The 15,127-nt window shown below is 43.3% G+C and overlaps 2 protein-coding genes across 2 annotated transcripts in view; one reads left to right on the top strand and one right to left on the bottom strand.

The window, feature by feature from the left end:
- The window catches only part of alkbh1 (alkB homolog 1, histone H2A dioxygenase), a 28,190-nt gene extending 27,415 nt beyond the window's left edge, over positions 1-775 (bottom strand). The window contains exon 1 of the mRNA XM_028822273.2: positions 610-775. Within this exon, the coding sequence (XP_028678106.1) occupies positions 610-741 (132 nt within the window). The 5' untranslated portion in view covers positions 742-775. The remainder of the gene's footprint in view (positions 1-609) is intronic.
- Positions 776-911: 136 nt separating this feature from the next.
- Positions 912-15,127, top strand: slirp (SRA stem-loop interacting RNA binding protein). Its single transcript, XM_028822274.2, has 4 exons — positions 912-1,038; positions 11,220-11,278; positions 14,357-14,464; positions 14,916-15,127. Exons 1-4 carry the CDS (start codon positions 972-974, stop codon positions 14,964-14,966), a joined length of 285 nt encoding a protein of 94 aa, XP_028678107.1. The 5' UTR covers positions 912-971; the 3' UTR covers positions 14,967-15,127.

The raw sequence follows: 15,127 nt of genomic DNA on the forward strand, positions 1-15,127 counted from the left end.
GGAAGTTCTGAAGGTACTAGCGAGGTGTACCTTATAAAGAGGCCGGCGAGTGTATGAATGAAACGTTTATGATTTCTATTGAGTTTATACAAGGAAAGAAGCAAAAGAAGAAAAAAAAAACGCATTACCTATATATTGCTTTACAAACCTGACTTATGAGTATTACGATTTCTAAAAATTGAACAAGACAGCTTAATCTTGAAGAGGACACAATGGTGAACACCTAGCATTCAGTAATTCTGAATCGAAATCAAAGAAAAGTAAAAAGGTTAGTGAAAAACTGAAACCACTGAAAGACAAATTCATTACGATGTCCGAAACGGAACATTTGACAATAAAAGTAAAGAAAATAACAAAAATGTACTCCTTTACTGAGGTGACTGGTAGCAGCTCATTTTATAATAGGAAGCAAAAGAAAGCGCTAAGTCCGGTGGCTTCCTGCTTTTACTGCCAGGTAGCAGATCACCAACCGATTACTGCATTCGATCATTGTGAAAGTCACCAGATAAATCCGATATATGAACGGACACGACCATGCACTATATCGACTTATCATCCAGTTACACCAGAAGCATCGCAATGTTTAGGTATTTAATAAAATGTACTCACTTTTCCGAAATGAGTTTCTGGCTTTGAAAAATCTAGAACATTACTAAAATCCGGAGGAGGATTTCTTCGTTTATAAAATCTAAAGAGCTTCCTAAAGGCATCTTCACCCTGCTCCAATACAGAAGCCGCCATCTTGCGCACGTTTACCTTTAACCTCTGTCATCTGAGATGTAAAGCAATTTTTTAAACTCGAGTAACGTTCCACAAACAATCAGTCTAAATGTCGTGAAAAAATGATGATTATATAGAATTATGCTTATAATAAAGTACGGATTTTATTTCTAAGACCGTTTGTTTGACGTCATACGCCAAAAAGGCTGGCTCTTCAGAGGTCAAAGTGTTCTCCATCAGACGTGAAAAAGATGTCAGCGGCCAGTCGTAAAGCATTCGAGGTTTTCGTCTCTAAAATTCCTTGGACAGTGGCTACCAGTAAGTATACGAAAACGACAGTTTCCCTCGTGGAGGGAGACTTTAATAGTTTTCACCATATGTTTTAATTACAAAGTTATTTCAAGAGCAGGTCGGCAACGGAATAACCTTGTCACATGCGTTGCGAACTCCGTTCTGTTTAAAAGCAGTCAAATCTACACGCGTCATGAGGGTCTTTTCAGAATGAGAGTACATGTCTCACTTTACAACAGTGTTTGTTTTTTCGATCTGGCAGTAAAATACAATTTTGATGTGTATTAGACGTGTTTCTTCGTGTAACGCTATTTGATCTTGTGAGGCTGGATCTATTTTGATCTACAGTGCATCCGGAAAGTATTCACAGCGCATCACTTTTTCCACATTTTGTTATGTTACAGCCGTATTCCAAAATGGATTAGATTAATTTTTTCCTCAGAATTCTACACACAACACCCCATAATGACAACGTGAAAAAAGTTTACTTGAGGTTTTTGCAAATTTATTAAAAATAAAAAAACTGAGAAATCCCATGTCCATAAGTATTCACAGCCTTGGCTCAATACTTTGTCGATGCACCTTTGGCAGCAATTACAGCCTCAAGTCTTGTTGAATTTGATGCCACAAGCTTGGCACACCTATCCTTGACCAGTTTCGCCCATTCCTCTTTGCACACCTCTCAAGCTCCATCAGGTTGGATGGGAAGCGTCTGTGCACAGCCATTTTAAGATCTCTCCAGAGATGTTCAATCGGATTCAAGGCTGGGCTCTGGCTGGGCCACTCAAGGACATTCACAGAGTTGTCCTGAAGCCACTCCTTTGATATCTTGGCTGTGTGCTTAGGGTCATTGTCCTGCTGAAAGATGAACCGTCGCCCCAGTCTGAGGTCAAGAGCGCTCTGGAGCAGGTTTTCATCCAGGATGTCTCTGTACATTGCTGCAGTCATCTTTCCCTTTATCCTGACTAGTCTCCCAGTTCCTGCCACTGAAACATCCCCACAGCATGATGCTGCCACCACCATGCTTCATTGTAGGGATGGTATTGGCCTGGTGATGAGCGGTGCCTGGTTTCCTCCAAACGTGACACCTGGCATTCATACCAAAGAGTTCAATCTTTGTCTCATCAGACCAGAGAATTTTCTTTCTCATGGTCTGAGAGTCCTTCAGGTGCCTTTTGGCAAACTCCAGGCAGGCTGCCATGTGCCTTTTACTAAGGAGTGGCTTCCGTCTGGCCACTCTACCATACAGGCCTGCTGCAGAGATGGTTGTCCTTCTGGAAGGTTCTCCTCTCTCCACAGAGGACCTCTGGAGCTCTGACAGAGTGACCATCGGGTTCTTGGTCACCTCCCTGACTAAGGCCCTTCTCCCCCGATCGCTCAGTTTAAATGGCTGGCCAGCTCTAGGAAGAGTTCTGGTGGTTTTGAACTTCTTCCACTTACGGATGATGGAGGCCACTGTGCTCATTGGGACCTTCAAAGCAGCAGAAATTTTTCTGTAACCTTCCCCAGATTTGTGCCTCGAGACAATCCTGTCTCGGAGGTCTACAGACAATTCCTTTGACTTCACGCTTGGTTTGTGCTCTGCCATGAACTGTCAACTGTGGGACCTTATATAGACAGGTGTGTGCCTTTCCAAATCATGTCCAATCAACTGAATTTACCACAGGTGGACTCAAATTAAGCTGCAGAAACATCTCAAGGATGATCAGGGGAAACAGGATGCACCTGAGCTCAATTTTGAGCTTCATGGCAAAGGCTGTGAATACTTATGTACATGTGCTTTCTCAATTTTTTTATTTTTAATAAATTTGCAAAAACCTCAAGTAAACTTTTTTTTCACGTTGTCATTATGGGGTGTTGTGTGTAGAATTCTGAGGAAAAAAATGAATTTAATCCATTTAGGAATAAGGCTGTAACATAACAAAATGTGGAAAAAGTGATGCGCTGTGAATACTTTCCGGATGCACTGCATGTGAGACTGGATTCCACTTCTCTTACACCTCCATCAACTCTTTCCTCCTTCTTGGATGAGATTGAGGCTTGGATGTCCAAGAACTTCCTTAAGCTGAACAGCACCACAACTGAAGCTCTTTTAATTGGTACCTCCCATCAACTTTGTTCCTCCGTAAATTGTATTTCCTTTTCTGGCCACACCATTACTTTCTCCCCTTCTGTTACTAATTTGCGTGTCAAATTAGACTCCCATTTGTCATTTGATACACATGTGGTCCGTGTACTTTTTGGTATTTGACATTTCGTTTCAGAAGCAAAAATTAAAAGAATTTTTAGACTTTGATTAAAGAATAAAATGAGGGAAAATTGTGTATTTTTTTAATTCTATGGTAACAAATAGCAGTCATAAACTTAAAATTACACATACTTTTCTGGATTTATTTGTGATTCAAATAATGAAAGTGTAATTGCTCAAAAACAACAAAACAGACGCATTTTCGTTGTCTGAAACCGGAAGTACTTCTTCTTCTGCACGATTTTTGATGACACGTGCGAACAGCCCTCCTCCTCACAACACATCGATCAACGGCCTTGAAGTTACACTGGCATCAGCAGTGGATGGACCATCACGTTGTTTTTCAGAACAGTAAAAGAGTTCCACTCCGGGAGGAGGGCATGACTGCAGAAAAGCTGAGTCGCATGTTTCAGGTAAAAATACAAGCTTTGCAAACTTTGCTTCATTGATATAGCAGTTCTTTTAAGAACGTTATTGTTGTTACCTACTGCGAAATAAAGGGCGTGTGCTCGTTTCTTGCATTTTTCTTTTCTGATGTGTGAAAGGAAAAAAGTAATTGTTTTGCGTTTTCCATTTTTCCCTTTTAAGTTTAAAATCAAATAAGTGTTTCTTTTTCTTTTTTAAATGATATTTTCTGAAACGAAATTTCAAATACAAAAAGTACACAGAGCATCCTATTGAGGGTGCGGAAATATTTCACCAATCCTTAAGTCACTTCATTGGCTCCCTATTCACCTCCGTATCCATATTACTAACCGAGAATGGTAAACCGGATATGGACGCAGGAGACATAGTGCGCAGGCGCCACACAAAGCCCCCCTCCCCAGAGCGAAACGGGAGAGACTACGAACGTGCGCAGGCGCCACACAAAGCCCCCGCCCCAGAGCGAAACGGGAGAGACGACGAACCGTCTGACATACCGCAAGCAGGATAAAGCGAGGTCAGAAATAAAAGACAGAGTAGGAAACAAAGTAAAACGTCATAAAGAGGTTAAAGAACGGGGCCAAACACATGGAGAGCAGGTTACAGATGATGAAAACTGGAATGCAGCAGCTTCAAAAAAACCTAGGCACGAAACACATGTACAGTGAGGGACAGAATATAAAGGCAGAAACAACGACAGTTAAACGTCCACACCACACAGCGGAGGCAGACCCGGAAGGTGCAGGCGCCTACATCGTGCGTCGGAAGGCGCGGGAAAGTACGAAAGGCAAAGGCGCCTACACAGCATGGTAAAACCCGACATAATACGGAAGGTGCAGGCGTCGCCGCCATATCGTGAGTGGCACTACTGTGTAGTGAAGGCGCAGGCGTCACCGCCATATTGTGCGTGGCACTACTGCGGAGTGAAGTTAGGAATAATGTGCTGCTTGGGATCGTACAAAACGCAGAACGCGTCCCACCGTCTGAAACTGTGGAGGCAAAGCAGGAACCCGAACGAGCTCGAGTGACGGATATACGCCTACAACGCGCGTCTCAAACCGCAGAGGCAGGGCAAGCATGGATTCAAAACAACGCAAGCTCCTACAACGCGCGTCTGAAACTACGGCTGCCCAGCAGGCATGGGTTCAAAACGCATGGGGTAGGCGAGCGAAGCGAGCAGGGGGCGAAGCCCCCTTGTTGAGTACTAACAAACTGTTTGCTCACTCATCAGTGTATTATTCATGGAAATCCATCCATCCATTATCCAACCCGCTATATCCTAAGTACAGGGTCACGGGGGTCTGTTCTAGCCAATCCCAGGCAACACAGGGCGCAAGGCAGGAAACCACCCCACCGCAGGTATTCCTGGAAATGCTCCACAATATCTTAAGGAACTCCTTATATTACAATCCACTACAAGAAACCTCCGTTTTGCAAATACTCACCGCCTTCGCCCCCCTATGACCAAACTTCGCACAATGGGTGACCGAGCCTTTGCAGTTGCTGCTCCACGGCTCTGGAATGCCCTACCTGAGAACACAGCAGATTGTGAGCTGTTTTAAAAAACGGCTAAAGACTTTTCTATTTAGGAAAGCACATTAACAAAATTGCCACTAATTATTGTTTTATCTTGCTGTGTCTTTGTTTAATTTTTTTTATGTAGCACTTTGAGGTTTACTACAAATGTAAAGTGCCTTATAAATAAAATGAATTATTATTATTATCTTTATAATGAATTAATTTTTAAGGTATTCGATTTACTAGTCAACTGCAGAACGACCCATCGACTTCCCTTTTATATCATACGTTTTGTGGATTTCTTTCCAAATAATAATTGGTTATTTAGCCATAAGTAAAACTCAAAATTTTTTGTAGAGCACACTGACTAAGAAACTCGGGAGCAAGTTCAGTTCAAATTTCAGTTATGTGTGGAATGTACATTGAAGTTTTTCATTATTTTTTTAAATAATACTGCATTGTCAAACAGTGTACTTTGTAAACATCTGTAAGATAATATGAACTATGTTGTTATTCAAATATTCACTTGGTTATGGTCTCCTTTTTAATAACAATATAAGTAAGACAAAATAAATAATAAAAGCAGGAACAATCCCCCAGTCTGGTCACATATCGAATGGCGTGTGATGCTGAATTCAGTTCTTGTAAAATTGTGTTTGAGATTTCATAAATGTTCAGTTTGTTAAGATGTGAAATTTGCTGAGACTTCTTTTGGATGTGGCATGAACCTCTCAAAGTGTATTTGTTTCATCATCAATCTGGCAGTGCGCATGAGCTGTAATGAAAAATAGTTTCTTGCATGTAAGCAAATTTTTATTTTTTCAATGTGTAAGAATATATTTTAAAACATTTTAAACAGGCAGAGAAGTTAATGTTTAATAATATCTAATTTTAAAGGAAAGTAAGTTTACTATGATTTCCTCCCCTGGAGTTTCATTGATGAGCAGAGCACCGTCGGCAAAAAGGAATGAGAATTGACCAGAGTTGTGCCAGCTTATGCAACAGAGTGTAACGGCAGCCCATAATACCTAGGATGTCGATCAGGTAATGGCCACAATGTCAGTCACAAAATGTCTATCACGGGTCGAAACCAAGAAAGTCGCTGCAGACCTCTGTTGAGAAAGCTGTCGCTTTTCATTATACATCAGTGATGTTACACGGTACGCTCTGTCATACTACGGTTAAGATTTGTGTTGTGGGAACGTTGTCGAGATAAGGATGACTGTTGAGTTAACCGAGTGACATAAACGTGTAATCCTATTGGCTCTTTAGCAGAGTACCTGAATCTTGGAGCTCCGGAGGTCTGCAGCTAGCCCTTCTCCTTGTGATTAATGACTGACGTTGTAGGAATTATGTGACTGATGTCTTGTATATTGCAGGCTGCAGTTAGACCATCTTAGTTTAAGACTTGATTACCTGTGTATCCTTTCTTTTTGTTAATCCGAAACTAAATTTGTGCATGTTTTGGAACTGGTGAAAATGAGTGATGGTAACAAAACACAGACTAGACTTGGTTTAATTGGGATATTACATGCCCACTGATTCTGTCATTACTGAGGAAAATTAAGGATTGTTTTCATAACAGCTCACTGATAAACGTGGCAAGAACGCTAGAGGCTAAAGGCTGGTTTATACCGTACTTGACGTGTCAGTGTGGCAAAAATGGCTTCTGACACATGGGAACGCCCTACATGCTGCTGGTGCACACTGGATATTCGCCATGTGCTGTTCATGAAATGCGCCGATCATTAATTTCTAGGATTATTCATTTTAATAGTTTCAGGCCTAGGCAAAGCACGGATAACAGGAAACTGAATTTGCATATATGGGGGTCCTACTGTAATGTTTAAACCCTAACATAAAGGTGGAGATTCTGTTTAATTATTCGGGGCAGATATCATTTGACTCAAAAATGTGCTCGGATTTCACTTTTTCCGTGTTAGAAATATTGAAAGTAAATATTTTGGGCTGCTGTGGTTTGTTGTTTATAACAGTTAATTTTTACAAGCACTGCAAGTTGGAAATATTTTGCATATGTTGTACTGAATTATTGTGCAAAATAAACTTTGTCTTGTTTTTTCTTTTTGCCCACCCAAGAAGCCTGGAACTTTGAGATGTTTAAAATATTTTTCAAATGCACACTTCAAATGAAACAGTGACCCTCTACATGCTAAAAGAAACTACAAATACAGGTGTCAGTTGTAGGTGCTTTGCAAAAGTGTTCATCAGAAAGTGCAGTGTACTGTTTTGATGCCGAAATATTTCCTGCTTTCAAAAATATATTTATTACTGTATATGCCACATCCAATGTAAGGGTGTGTATGTGCTTGGGTGTGCCCTGTAGCAAACTAACAACCCTCCCAGGATGGTTCCTTCTCTTTAACTAATTAATGGCTACTAAGATAGATTCTGATATAATAGTGCCCAAACAGTACAGTTAAAAATAGTATGACAAAGTAATGCACTAAATCGCTGAGTTTCTGACCTTGTGTGTTTTTTTGTTTGGTTGTAGAGAGTTAGAGCCCATCCTGATAATATTTGTGCTAGGGGAAAGCAGTGCGGAGTGGAATTCTAATCCAACGCAGGAGTCATTCATAATACAGTGGAACCTCGGTTCACAACCATAATTCATTCCAAACCTCTGGTTGCAAACCGATTTGGTCGTGAACCGAAGCAATTTCCCTCATAGGATTGTATGTAAATACAATTAATCCGTTCCAGACCGTACAAACTGTATGTAAATATATTTTTTTTAAAGATTTTTAAGCACAAATATAGTTAATTACACCATAAAATGCACAGTGTAATAGTAAACTAATGTAAAAACATTGAATAACACTGACACAAACACCCAGGCTCCCGGCTCTCTCTCTCTCTCTCTCTCTCTCAGCAGCACGCAGCAGCACTCGAGTCCTCTCAGCAGCATGCAAGCGCCCCCCCCCCCCCCCACTGTCTGTCTGTCTGTCTCTCAGCAGCATGCGAGCCCCCCCGTCTGTCTGTCTCTCTCTCAGCAGCATGTAAGCGCCTCCCCCCACTGTCTGTCTGTCTCTCTCTCTCTCTCAGCAGCATGCGAGCCCCCCCCGTCTGTCTGTCTCTCTCTTTCAGCAGCACGCGAGCCCCCCCGTCTGTCTGTCTCTCTCTCTCAGCAGCATGCAAGCGCCCCCCCCACTGTCTGTCTGTCTCTCTCTCTCTCTCTCAGCAGCATGTAAGCGCCTCCCCCCCACTGTCTGTCTGTCTCTCTGTCTCTCAGCAGCACGCGAGCCCCCCCGTCTGTCTGTCTGTCTCTCTGTCTCTCAGCAGCACGCGAGCCCCCCCCGTCTGTCTGTCTGTCTCTCTGTCTCTCAGCAGCACGCGAGCCCCCCCGTCTGTCTGTCTGTCTCTCTCTCTCTCTCTCTCAGCAGCACGCAGCAGCACTCGAGTCCTCTCAGCAGCATGCAAGCACCCCCCCCCCACTGTCTGTCTCTCTGTCTCTCAGCAGCATGCGAGCCCCCCCGTCTGTCTGTCTCTCTCTCTCAGCAGCATGCGAGCCCCCCCGTCTGTCTGTCTCTCTCTCTGTCTCTCAGCAGCATGCGAGCCCCCCCGTCTGTCTGTCTCTCTCTCTCAGCAGCATGCGAGCCCCCCCCGTCTGTCTGTCTCTCACTCTCTCTCTCAGCAGCACGCGAGCCCCCCGTCTGTCTGTCTGTCTCTCTCTCTCTCTCTCAGCAGCATGCAGCAGCACTCGAGTCCTCTCAGCAGCATGCAAGCACCCCCCCCCCACTGTCTGTCTCTCTGTCTCTCAGCAGCATGCGAGCCCCCCCGTCTGTCTGTCTCTCTCTCTGTCTCTCAGCAGCACGCGAGCCCCCCCGTCTGTCTGTCTCTCACTCTCTCTCTCAGCAGCATGCGAGCCCTCCCGTCTGTGTCTCTCTCTCTCTCTCTCAGCAGCATGCGATCCCCCCCGTCTGTCTCTCTCTCTCTCAGCAGCACGCGAGCCCCCCCGTCTGTCTGTCTCTCTCTCTCTCTCTCTCTCTCTCTCTCAGCAGCATGCGAGACCCCCGGCTGTCTCTCTCTCTCAGCAGCATGCGAGCCCCCCCGTCTGTCTCTCTCTCTCTCTCTCTGTCTCTCTCTCTCTCTCTCTCAGCAGCACGCAAGCCCCCTCGTCTGTCTGTCTCTCTCTCTCTGTCTCTCTCTCTCTCTCTCAGCAGCATGCGAGCCCCCGCGTCTGTCTCTCTCTCTCTCTCTGTCTCTCTCTCTCTCTCTCTCAGCAGCATGCGAGCCCCCGCGTCTGTCTCTCTCTCTCTCTCTGTCTCTCTCTCTCTCTCTCAGCAGCACGCAAGCCCCCCCGTCTGTCTGTCTCTCTCTCTCAGCAGCATGCGAACCCCCCCGTCTGTGTCTCTCTCTCTCTCTCTCTCTCAGCACGCGAGCCCCCCCGTCTGTCTCTCTCTCTCTCTCAGCAGCAAGCGAGCCCCCCCGTCTGTCTGTCTCTCTCTCTCTCTCTCTCTCTCTCTCTCTCTCTCTCTCTCTCTCTCTCTCAGCAGCATGCGAGACCCCCGGCTGTCTCTCTCTCTCTCTCTCAGCATGCGAGCCCCCCCCCCCGTCTGTCTGTCTGTCTCTCTCTCTCAGCAGCATGCGAGCCCCCCGTCTGTCTCTCTCTCTCTCTCTCTCTCTCTCTCAGCAGCACGCAAGCCCCCCCGTCTGTCTCTCTCTCTCTCTCAGCAGCACGCAAGCCCAAGCCCCCCCCGTCTGTCTCTCTCTCTCTCAGCAGCATGCGAGCCCCCCCCCCGTCTGTCTCTCTCTCTCTCTCTCTCAGCAGCATGCGAGCCCCCCCGTCTGTCTGTCTGTCTCTGTCTCTCTCTCTCTGTCTCTCTCTCTCTCGCAGCAGCACGCGAGCCCCCCCCCCCCGTCTGTCTGTCTCTCTCTCTCTCAGCAGCATGCGAGCCCCCCCGTCTGTCTGTCTGTCTGTCTGTCTGTCTCTGTCTCTCTCTCTGTCTCTCTCTCTCTCTCAGCAGCACGGGAGCCTCCCCAGCCCTCTCTCTTTCTCTTTTTCTCTCTCTCTCTCTCTCTGTAACATTGCAGCAGTTCGCGTATAGCCTTACAATCTGATCGTTGTATAAACACTTTTTTTTTTTAAATGAGTTTTAAGCACAGGGGAAAAAAAAAGGAACATTTGAAAAAAGAGAAAAGTAACATTGCAACACTTTCTTCTCACCACTCTTCACTTGCTTAGAAGCCATGGTTAACTGCAAAAGCACACGAAATACTGTAGAGCACAAAGAGTTAACAGGTAAAACAAGGCACGTCTGACTGAGAACAATGCACAGGGAGAGGCTGAACACGTGCTTAAATACAGTAAACGGCGCATACGAACTGGAAGGGAGATGAAATAGAGCACAAAGACTTCACAGTGAAAGCACGCACGCACGTCTGACCGAAAACAATGCAACACGTGCGGAAATCAAGGGAAACTGGCTTGTTCGTATACCGAGTGTGTGGTCGTGAACCAAGGCAAAAGTTTGGCGAACTTTTTAGCCGTAAACCGAGTTGTACGTGTACCAAGACATTTGTGAACCGAGGTTCCACTGTACACATAAAGTTATACTGGGCAGATTTGCAGCTGCCTGCTTACCTTTTGTACACATCTGTAGGATGTGCAGGGAAAATGGTGAAAATCTGCATGGGGTTGAGATAACATCATACCTTAGATATTCCTGTTGTTTAAATACATTATTTATACACCAGACAGACACTTCTTTTTATTCAGGTTCCTGTGTCTCTGCTATTCCAACAGATGGCACACCACACACATTTTTAGTAATGCCATTTATTACTGCAAATGTTTGTCATGCACCATCTGTTGGAATGACAAACGCACTGAATTTTATTACTACTTGCAATATAAAATGCATTCCAGCAGATGGTGCATTGCAAATGTTAATTCTGAGGTTTACATTGATAACTTAAACTTCAGCCTGTCGTAAAAGACGTTAGCACATCTGGTTTCTTACTGTAACATAAGTAACAATTTGTGTTATCTGTTTTTCAGAGGAATTGAAGGAATACTTTGGACAGTTTGGAAATGTGAGGAAATGTCTGCTATTATTTGTAAGTGGTATTTATATTTGGAAAAGGACTTGTGGGTTTTGTAGATCTGAAGCTGTGGGGTGGTGTGTCATATTATTTATAAATTCAGTGTCCTGAATAAATTAAAACCCACAACAGTTAATATGCTATTGTTTGTTAAACAATGTTGGAGTCAGTGTCCCGGAAAGGATCAATAAAAATTCTCCTTCCAAAACCACAAATCTTTAATCTTTCAAGTTTTAGTTAGAATGTAGTAGTTCTCTCATATGGGAATCTGTGAACAAAGCAGGACACTTCATATACTTAACAATGTTGATAACCAGTATTAAAGTAGGAGTCCCTTTTGCCTACAGATTTTGTTTCTTTGTTTTCATACGATAACCTTTATTTCACTCGTGTTTTTCTTGCTTTATTATCTTAAAATTTTCAGGCAGACTGTTTGGTAAAATTCCATATAGACCAATGCTTGCTCTGTCTCACCGCATCTCCCTCTGCGTCCGTCTTTTTTCTTGGAATTGAAATACTACGTAAATTATGTTTGAAAAGTATAAAAGCTTTGAGTCTGAACTATTTCGAGAAATACCATTGAAAGCACGTTAGTCCCACCCCACACCAATATAGTCACAGTAAATGATAATATTTATGCTACAGTACTAATAGACCTTTCCTGTGTCAGTCAAAATGTTTTGTCTTACTTATGTAAGCATTCTTCTGTAGGTTTGTCATGGTGTGGAGGCAGCCTTACAGACTGCGAGACACATTAGTAGTCCTATGGGCCCAGGTCTGGTCAATAGGGTAGGGTACGGTAGGGTGGATGTGGCATCTCTTCAGTGCACTGTTTTTTAGCACAGCAGGATGGCTGACAGCTGTTCCTGTTTGACTTCCGCAAACACAAAAATCAAATCCATGTAATGTTCATTGGTTATGTGGGTTCTTTGAGGCATGTAATCAATATGGACTACACCCTCAACGCTGTCCAAAATTGTGTGCATAATCTTACTAGGACTAGCTTGAGCCTTGTTCATTTTTCACCATGTGGTCATTGGTTCTGCTGTTGGGTCAGAGTGACCCATCCAAGTTTGATCAAAATGCTTCTTAAAATTTCCTAATCGGAAATCATTACATCAAATTTCTCCATAGAACATTGGATACTGTAAGGTGATGCATGATTTCAAAAGTCGATATTTTTTGGGCACCCAGTGTGGAGAATTAAATTTAACTGACCGATAATCAATCCTTATAGCATCTGGCCACGTTATGCATGCAGTTATTCTTGGACCCATTATAACTTGCTCCATGGTGGCAACTCCTATATTTCTGTCCCTGATATCTGAAGGCTGGCTAGACTTGAGTCATTTTATATTGAAGTTGTGAAGCTCGTCTCTTAACTGCAGCATAAGGAGCCTGGTGTACCATACATGTTGACTGTGTGAGAAAGGCACATCATTCTTCAGTGTTAGAAATTAAGTGATAAAACAATTGTTGATTTTGTAAGTTTCACTATCCATGTGGACAGAGGTCTCAAATGAAGTATCAGCTAAAAAATGCTATGTTTTACTATACCATCCATCCATCCATTGTCTCCCGCTTATCCGAGGTCGGGTCGCGGGGGCAGCAGCTTGAGCAGAGATGCCCAGACTTCCCTCTCCCCGGCCACTTCTTCTAGCTCTTCCGGGAGAATCCCGAGGCGTTCCCAGGCCAGTCGAGAGACATAGTCCCTCCAGCGTGTCCTGGGTCTTCCCCGGGGCCTCCTCCCGGTTGGACGTGCCCGGAACACCTCACCAGGGAGGCATCCTGATCAGATGCCCGAGCCACCTCATCTGACTCCTCTCGATGCGGAGGAGCAGCGGCTCTACTCTGAGCCCCTCCCGGATGACTGAGCTTCTCACCCTATATTTGAGGGAGAGCCCAGACACCCTGCGGAGGAAACTCATTTCAGCCGCTTGTATTCGCGATCTCGTTCTTTCAGTCACTACCCATAGCTCATGAGCATAGGTGAGGGTAGGAACATAGATCGACTGGTAAATTGAGAGCTTCGCCTTGCGGCTCAGCTCCTTTTTCACCACGACAGACCGATGCAGAGCCCGCATTACTGCGGATGCCGCACCGATCCGCCTGTCGATCTCACGCTCCATTCTTCCCTCACTCGTGAACAAGACCCCGAGATACTTGAACTCCTCCACTTGGGGCAGGATCTCGCTACCAACCCTGACAGGAACACAAAATCAGTGTAATCTTTCAGGTCCAACTTTCTAGCAGTCCCCCATATGGTGCATCTTGCAGATATCCTTGGTTTATTAGCCGTTTCTCTCGTTTAGATATCATTTAAAAGCACATTGCTTGTGACATGAGGCAGTATTCTTGAAATAGCCCACCCTAAATAGTAATGTCATTTCCCAGGTTTCTTTGTTAGTTGTAGTGAAGTGAGCAGTTTAAACAAGAATTTAAATGATTTTTTCAAGGCTAATGGTAGTTTTTTTTGGCCACTATTACTCTGGGTTCTTTTTGAATATCTCTGTACCACTAAAGGATACTTTATTTGTAGGCAGGAATGGGAAGGGAAGCTGATGAGTTTCTTTCAGAACAAAATAGTTTTTGCTTCACCGTTATCGGTACATGGTCACTTTTCGCCAGTTTGGGTTGGGGATCATAAACAAGAGGTTTTGTGTCTGTTGTCTGTCTTAGATTAGATTTCTGCTGTTGTTAAATAGTGGACATCTTTGCAGTCTGTCTTTAATAGTGCAAGTTTTTACTTTTCCATTAGTGATACTATTCTCCATCTACTGATCTGAATGTGTATCCATCTGTTTTGAACAATGAGTCATTTGCTGCATTCTCGTAACTAGCCGTTAATGAGGAACAAATAATATAGCCAAATAAGACACTATTTTCATCAATTTGTTTGTTAAAAAAATAAAAAGATTGGATTGAGAAGTAATCCCCACCGTTGATGTATTTGGAAAAGTAATGTATTCATTTCTTGCATAACAAGGTATAAAATTAAAATTGTCATTTTAATACTCAGAACAACAACTGCTGTAGTGAGTTGCTTACACAAATTGGGTAATACTAAATGTTCTCAACTTTTATTTTGCATAGGATAAGGAGACAGGTTTCCACAGAGGTTTCTGCTGGATTGGATTTTCAAATGAAGAAGGTCTTCGAAATGCACTTCAGAAAGATCCTCATGTTCTAGAAGGCACTAAGGTAGTAATTTATCAAACACCTCAGATATTATCTTCCTTACAAATAATTGTGTGTGAACATTTTTAGGGGTCCTAAAATGTGAGCTGTGCTCAGGAAAAATATTCACAACAAAAGCCATTAAGTGGTTAAAGTTTTAATAGTTCATTCCCTCGTCAGCCTGTCAGTTTGGTTATTAAGGCTTCGATTTTAGAGACTCTGGGATTTGGAAGAAAATTCCCTCACAGACTAAGAATATGGAATGCAAATCACATTTAAGACCAGACTTCAAAAACTATAAAATGGTTCTGCTTGCTACTGCTTTGCCGTGCCACCAACTTTTTTTTTTCCCCCATAACATTTTGCTGGAATTGAAATGTATATATATATTAAACATGAGGGGCTCTCTTCTTATTAATAGTAAAATACTAAATAGTCTGTATTTTAAAACCTGATTTTTTTTTTTTTTTTGTAGCTGCTTGTCCAAAGAAACAGGAAAGTCGTCTTTGAGCGAAGAGACAAGTAATGCCAAGAAAGTAGTCATAATTAGTAATGTTTAATGTTTAAAAAAGGTTTTACAATTTTTATGTTGTCTGTAAAGCTTTATGAAGCTTAAAATGCATGACCAACAGCTCTGAATGTCCGTCTGTACAGGTAAAATGTGTTAATAAACAAATCTTTCTGAAA

The sequence above is a fragment of the Erpetoichthys calabaricus genome, chromosome 16 (genome assembly GCF_900747795.2).
Source record: "Erpetoichthys calabaricus chromosome 16, fErpCal1.3, whole genome shotgun sequence".
In the NCBI taxonomy this organism is placed as follows: domain Eukaryota; kingdom Metazoa; phylum Chordata; class Cladistia; order Polypteriformes; family Polypteridae; genus Erpetoichthys; species Erpetoichthys calabaricus.